The following is a 7,631-nucleotide window of genomic DNA, read 5'->3' on the forward strand; positions in this document are numbered from 1 at the left end:
TCATGTAATAGTCCTGTTACAGCACTTGCCGAGGAAGTGGGAAACATGGGGCACCTATACATGAGTTTGGAGGCTGCCCAACATGCTGGAATTCCAGCCCATCAGAGAAGACTCAATGAATCGAGTCTGCTGGAGCATGGCAGTTGCCATGCTCTATCAGCCTCCTGTGTCTCGTGTATCCGTGTCTTGTGCTTAAAAATGGTGACGGGGGGGGGCTTGAACTAAAGCTTGTCATATGAGCTTTTGTTCAAGCACCTCTACTGCCATTTTTAAGTGCATTTTTAGAGTTGCTCTAATTACAGTACCACCCCCACCCCCAGAAGTGCCCTTAGAATCAGTTCCCTTCTCAGCCTGAGGAGGTTCAAACCCACATGCCAGGAAAATGTTCTAACCACTAAGTTAAGAGGCAAGTCTGGAATAGGGGTGTGGACTCTCCACTGGTCTTGTTGAAACAATCCCACTGTACAGTAAGGCATACAAGATTCATGGGGCTAGGGAGAGCATACGAGGGTACCTGAGTATAGTGGTTAGGTCGTTCACCTGGGTTAGGGGCAAGTCCCAAGTTCTGGTCCCAAGTCGCATTTTATATTAAACAGTCATTAGATATAAAAGAGACAGTTCTGGGATCTCCCGCTTCCTGACCTTATGAATCTTCCATTCCTTTCTTCCCTGTGTATAACCTGGTGGATAACACGTTCTGGAAGGTGAGAGATATGTTTCTGAATCATATCAGGTGGAGAAGGGCATTGAATGTGGGTCTCTCAGGTCCCAGGTTAGTGCAGTAACCACCAGGCTCTTACTGAAAAAATGGACACTTACCACCTCCTCTTTTTAGTCATGCTCTTAAAAGAAAGAACTGAGCAGAGCTCACTGGTTTCAAGGAGCAATAGTAAGTGCTTACTTTCAAGAGAAATCTGACTCTGAACTCCAATTCTGAACGGGGTGGGGGAGAGGGGTGCCTGCCTTCATGCAGACTTGCATTAAGGGTAGGAACAAAGCTGTGCTACCTCACTTGTAGTGCCTAAGTCTTTTTATTAGCACTAAGGGCAAAATCCAATGCAAGTTTAGGAAAAATCACAACTTTTTTATATAATGCATTTATAAACATGATAGTTTAAAATCTGTTTTTTTTAGAATGACAGCTTTTTACGTAGGCATAGTGTAAATCTGGGGAGTATTCTTAGAAGTTGGGGCTAGCAAGTAGTCATATGTACCATAAACTGGTACATGGCTGGCATAGGTTCAGACTAGTATTTGGCAAAAGCTTAAACCTATAGAGCAGGACTGTTCAACTTATTTGGCCCTGTGTGCCTGATCCAGCCCATGGGACTTCTCACAGGCCAGATGACATGCTTTTGTCAGTAGCTTGTCAACACAACTGTCAGAGCTGCTGCATCAGTGCAGGTAAACGTTGCTGCTGCTTGCCTCTCCTTTTTCCCCTGCTGTCAATTTTGAGTTGCCAGCAGTGACCAAAGGCTCTGAACTCCATGGTGGGCAATCACATGGGCGGCAGTTTAACCCCTCATGGGCTACATGTGGCCCGCAGGGCACCACTTGCACTTGGACAGCCCTATTGTGAACTTTTAAGATTAGAGTGAAATACTTTAATACACGGGAATCAATAGGTCTTGCAGTATATATTACTTACCTCCCCCAACCAAGCCTGTGGTGATGCTAGTTAGTCCATATTATATGGACTACTGTTAAAGGGTTACTGTTTCATTTTTTGGTTTATTCAGCATGTATGTCATAGGCATCTAGAATAAGTGCCTCTTCTTTGAATTTAAATTTAAAGAAGTTAATATTTGCATTAAGATGTCTCTAGATTATTGTACTGTTATATACATTATATTATATTATTTACCTGACATAATTAAACCTTGCTTTTATATTTTTTCTGTTAGATTACCCACAGGCTAAACATTTTTCTTGGGAAAAATATTTGGAGGAAACCAGTTCTTTACCTGCACCTGCAAGGGCTTTTAAAGTGGTGAGAGAGTGCTCATATTATTCTCATATTTTTAATTAGTCATAGAATGTACAATAAATGCTTTATTTTTAGATGAATTTTGAATTCAGTGGGGAAATCATGAAGAAATCTTTTCAACTAATTTACTTTAATAACACTTAGCCAGCTAGTGAGTGATTGTATCACACCTGGGATACAGGTAAATATTACCCTACTTTACAGATGGTACATACAGCAGCCACAGTGAGGCAGGGGTTTGTTCAAGGAAGTAAAAGGCATTGCTGTCTCAGCACCAAAGATTAGAAGTTCCTGACTTCATGTCCTAGTCTAGTGGTGCTCAATCTTCTTGCATGGTGGACAAGATAGGTAGTGCCTAGTCCACCCATGAGCCAAATGTAGCTGATGGTCCCAATCTGGTGTCCAGGGCAGGCATGGCAGAGCCCCATCCAGCTGCACACAGTGGGGCAGGGGCAGCTCAGCCGCAATCCAGCTGTGTGGGGGGAAGGGGGCTTGGCTCGGCCCCATGAGGCGGGGAGTGAGGGGGTGGCCCGGCCATGATCTACTCACATGGGGAGAAGGAGGTGTGGACCTGCCCTGATCCAGCCCTGTAGGAGTGTGGCTTGACTCCAACCTGCCGTATGGGGTAAAGAGGATGTGGCCTGGCCTGGTCTGATTGTGTGGGGAGGAGGTAGTATGGGGTGTGGCCCATCCCTGACCCACCAGGGGAAACTTGGGAATTTGGCAGCAGGTGAAAATTGTCACTTTTCCTCTGCTGCCAAATTTCCCAACTTATGGAGAGATCTGCAAGCTGAATGCCATGGATCCATGTCAGATGTGGTCCATGGACCGAAGGTTGAGCACTCCTTTCCTAGGCTGATCTTCCTCTGTTTTCTTCAGCTTTTGGAATGCCAAGCTGCTTTAAAAAAAAAGACTATCATGTTGCTTAGAAATTAATTATACTAAAATAGTGCTGGCCTTCAGTTCCAGTGATCTGCTCTAGTTTACTGAATTTTATTATTGCTTCACTGATATTTTTCACTAAAAATGTGAAAAAATATTTAGCAAGACTGGCCAAATCTTCAGTGATCAACCAGAATGAGCAAACCAAGAGCTGGGCTGTTTTAAAATTGTATTTGTGAAGGAGGAAGGTCCCAATCAAGACCTTGGAGAGTTCTGACCTAAGAAGAAAGATCTAGGCAGAGACAGATTCTTTCCCCTTCCACGAGTCCATCTAGGTCCTCTTCTGTTACTCACACCCAGTAGGATCTGCCACTTTTGATCCCCCAAACACTGCCTATGGAGGTGGTCCATCACTCATCTGTATACAACAGAACTTTGATTGGTTTGTTTGCTGAAAATGAGATCTGTGTGTGCCCAACAAAGCAAAGACTAAGCTAACATTGTCCTACTTTAGTTAAAAGTCAGATTAGGTTAAAATCAGGTTGGTTTAGGATCAGTTTGTTGAACCCTTACCATTGGTGAGCATTGTCCATCCCCTGAGCTCTACTGCCCAATTCTGGTTCTGGCACCAAGCCAACTCCTCAGCCTGCCCCTAGGATTGTGACCTTTGCACCCGCATGGGTGCGACCCCATGCAAACTGCTTACAGAGCACATGCCAGTTAGCCAGGTTGCAGGGTACAGTCTAGGAGTGTGTGAGCAGAACAAGGTAGGGCACCAGATGTGGCCCCTTGAGCTGCAGCTTCTTTTCCTGGGGCAGTGGCAGTAGCTCCTCCAAAAGTGCCTTTCCTCACTGCTTCCACCTCTCAGTCATCCTGGGAAGCATAACCACACTCCACACCCCAATCCCAAATCCCAGTTTATTAAAACATGAGACCATCTTTAATTTACTTCCTCTTTTTACATTGTTTTTTTTCACTTGTTATTTTATCCTTCAGTGGCTGATTTTCTTTATGTCACCACTCTTCCCCCCCACCCCTATTTCTTTTCTGTCTCCCATTTCATTCTTCCATTCCTTCCTCATCCCATTAACTCTCTGCCACCCAGCTTCATGCTCCCTACCCAACACCGGCTCCCTACCCAAACTCATCTCTCACACACCTCTACCTACAGCATAGATAGAAGCCAGTTCTGGTTTATCAGCCCTATAGTGGCAACTCACAGCTGTGCAGGTAGGGGGCAGTCAGAGAAGGTTTTTAGCCTTAAGTTGTGACTGCTCCAAACTGAGCTAGCACTAATACTAATCAACATTTGAGTACCTCAAAGTGCAATGTGTAACAAGGCCCTAATGGGATTATTAGTCTGTGAGGATTGTGGTCCACAAGATAGTCTATTCTGAAGTAAAAATGTCTACTGCAGTCTGAGAATAGGAGAATTGTTTCCTATTTTGATCACATGTCATAATGTTGTTTTCAGTTCTGTTCTTGGTATACTATAATCTTATGTTGGAATACACAAAATAGCACATTTGACTTAAAATACATTGCATTCTATGAAGACGCTAAGTACAATGTTCATAAAACTGTTGTTATTTTTGAGGCTACATTGTTCCACTAGACATTAATTGTTTAATACCAGTGCACATTCATTACTATATTAAATCTAGGAAAACAGATTTTTATTTGAAAAAAGTCTGAAGTGTCTCATTGAACTACTGGGTACAGTCTGATCATACTCTCTGGTATGATTTAATACTGAAATAATTGAGTATAACATATTTTTCTGCTGGAGGGTAGCATTCTGATATAGTGGCTATGAAAAAATGGTGGTAGTTTTTGACAGCCTGCTATCCCCAAAGAGACTTTTTTTTTTTAATTTTAAAAGGTAGAAAAATAAATGCTTATGGTACTCAAATCATTTCTATTTTAAGTAATCTCTAAATCAAATTGGTAGCTGTACATGGGAGTTGATAGGATCATATCCCTCTTGATGCAAAAATAGTCTTCTGAAACAAAATGTTGAGGTCCCTTCTGTTTTAAATCATGCAGCACTTTTAGAATGATAAGACACTTATATTTGCATTGTCATTTATTGTTGTCACTTTTACTCTGAAACTGGCATTGTCTTATGTAAGTTCGCTAACAGCTTTGTGATCTAAGATAAGAATATTTGCAAGTGTAAGAAGGGACAACTTGCTGCCCAAGAAACAATTAGATAGAGGCTGAAACGTTGTTAACATGTTTATAGAAAGTATAAGGGGAAGTAGCTAAATTTTTTTAAAAGAGTTGTATCTTTTCTTTATTATCACTGATTAAATGACATGGAATAAGATTAAAAGTCTCACAAAGTAAAGTATTTTTCTAGCCTAGTACCGTAATTCTAGTACACAATTTTAATGTTTTGGTTTGTTTCTGCAGGGGGATTTCCCTTAATATGTATTTTATATAATTGGTTTTTTTTACATTTCACTGAAATACTCTTCTTCTCCCATCATAGAAACCATCTCATGGATTTCAGAAAAATATGAAACTTGAGGTAGTTGACAAGAGAAATTCAGCATTTATCAGAGTAGCAACAATTGTAGATACTGATGACCATAGGATAAAAGTAAGTCTGTCTCTTTAAACTGAGGATTCTTCTTTGTTCACAATAACAGTAATTTTGTAAAACAAAATACTATACTTCCAAGTTCAGGTTTTTACAGGAATTTTTTTAGCTCACATAGGAGGGATGAGAGTCATTTGGACCTGTGATACTAAAACCATTTCCATCTCCTCCTCTGTGATTAATTTGATGTAACTGATTTGGAAGGGGTCCCTGGATTATCCTTTTAATAGGTGACATATGATGACGTAGATTGATTTGGAGCAAAGGATTGAATGTTCTGCAAAATAGCATTAGCAATAACAGAGCTAAAGCAATTGTCTATTCATAGAAGAATGTTGATTTAATACCGGTGTCAAAAAAATTCAGTGACATTTGTATTTTTGTACCATATTTGAACTAGTTTAATAAAATGTGTTTATAACTTCCACACTGCAGGAGCCCAAGGGAGACAGAGGAAATCTAAAAAAAACCCATTCTGTGTTCCTTTCCATTTCAGGAATTTTGTTTTCAATTCTGGACTTGACATTGGATTAATTTCATATCACAGATTTGATGGGGGATATTGCTATTTTTCTGGCAGTTATATGTTTGTGTTTTTGTTTGTTTTTTGTTTTCTTATGTTATATAGATGCCTTAAAAGCTGAAACTTTTAACTGTTAGGTACTGGCATTTTCTAGATAGTTAGCTAAATGGAAATGAAATAAGAGATATTATGTTCTGCAGTTTACAGAGGGTTATTAAGCGTATGTCACATCGTTAAGCATTCGTAATAAAGTGATGTTGGAAGTGACAAATACAACTGACATTTAATTTTGAATCAAAATTAGCAAAGGCTGGGGAGTCATCAGAAGTATCAAAAGAATCATCTCCACACCTACACATTTTCTGTATAAATTACACATTAGTTTGATGTTGTCAAGAAAACACACCAACCCAGGGTATGTGGTTTGTTGGGTAAATAGTTTAATTACCCTCATATTGTATAGTGACAGCATTTAATGTACTGTTTTATATGTAAGAACATAAAAAGAGGGGTTTTAATTACCAGAATAATTTTAATAAGTTAGTTCCTTCAGTCATCCTTGAATGGAAGAAATCAATGGCTACTCTGCTTGACAGTGATTGTTTTGTATGGATTTACATAGTATATTCTCACTTAGATTAATTGTCTACCTTGAAGAGCTGTACCTCTTTCTTTTTTAAAGGTGGATAGGTGAGTGGGACACCTTGTATCAGAAAACTGATGTAATGCCTTTATGTCCGGTCCCTCTGGGAAATTGTCCCTTACTAGTCTAAAATGTTACTGTACCAACATAATAGGATTAATAACTATCCTGAACTGCTCATGTATTTTGAACCTGACAGTGTTATGCAAAAAGGGACCTGTTCAGTTTGCATTAAAGTAACCAGTTAAACTGCTTTCCCTTCAATGCAAAATCTAGTTTTTAGTTCTTTCCAATGTAACATCCACCGTTCTCTCAAAGGATTTCTCTAATGGAGTTAGCATTAACATCCATCATTCTGAGAGATTCATGAGGAGATAATGCCAGAGACTCTTTCTGGTCTAAAATGCATTTTTTCATTTAAAAAAAAAATCTTTATTTTACTTTTAGGTGCACTTTGATGGCTGGGACAGTATTTATGATTACTGGACTGATGTAGATAGCCCTGATATCCATCCTGCTGGCTGGTGTGCAAAAACTGGACATCCTCTTCACCCCCCTCTTAGTAAGACAGATCTTATGATCCTATTTTAAAGTAACAATGTTAAAAGACATGCATAATTTGCTTAGCATTACCTCTGTGACATTGTATATGGGAAAGTAGCAATTAGTATACGCAAAATAAAGTAAGGGTGACATTTTCAACAAAATGAACATGATCATCACCTGCTATATTTCATTATCCAACACAGGGCATCAAGGGCTCACACCAAGGCTAAAGCCCTTGACTTCAGAAAGGCCAACTTCAATGAGCTTAGGAGACTAGTGGAGGAGGCACTAAGGGCCCAGAAGGTAGAGGAGATGGGAGTCCATGAGAGATGGTAATACCTTAAGGGGGCAGTCCTCCAGGCCCAAAGGATCGGTCCCTGAGAGAAGCAAGGCCGGTAAGAGTGGTCAGAAACCCCCTTGGCTCAGCAAGGGCATTCAGGAATGC

The 7,631-nt window shown here is 40.2% G+C and overlaps 1 protein-coding gene across 1 annotated transcript in view; it reads left to right on the forward strand.

The window, feature by feature from the left end:
* L3MBTL3 (L3MBTL3, histone methyl-lysine binding protein) overlaps positions 1-7,631 on the forward strand; it is a 167,974-nt gene that overhangs the window by 91,935 nt on the left and 68,408 nt on the right. The window contains 3 exon segments of the mRNA XM_014522505.2: positions 1,905-1,990; positions 5,364-5,474; positions 7,088-7,202. Coding sequence (XP_014377991.1) covers positions 1,905-1,990; positions 5,364-5,474; positions 7,088-7,202 — 312 coding nt within the window.

This window comes from Alligator sinensis, unplaced genomic scaffold (genome assembly GCF_000455745.1).
Source record: "Alligator sinensis unplaced genomic scaffold, ASM45574v1 scaffold889_1, whole genome shotgun sequence".
Taxonomy (NCBI): Eukaryota; Metazoa; Chordata; order Crocodylia; family Alligatoridae; genus Alligator; species Alligator sinensis.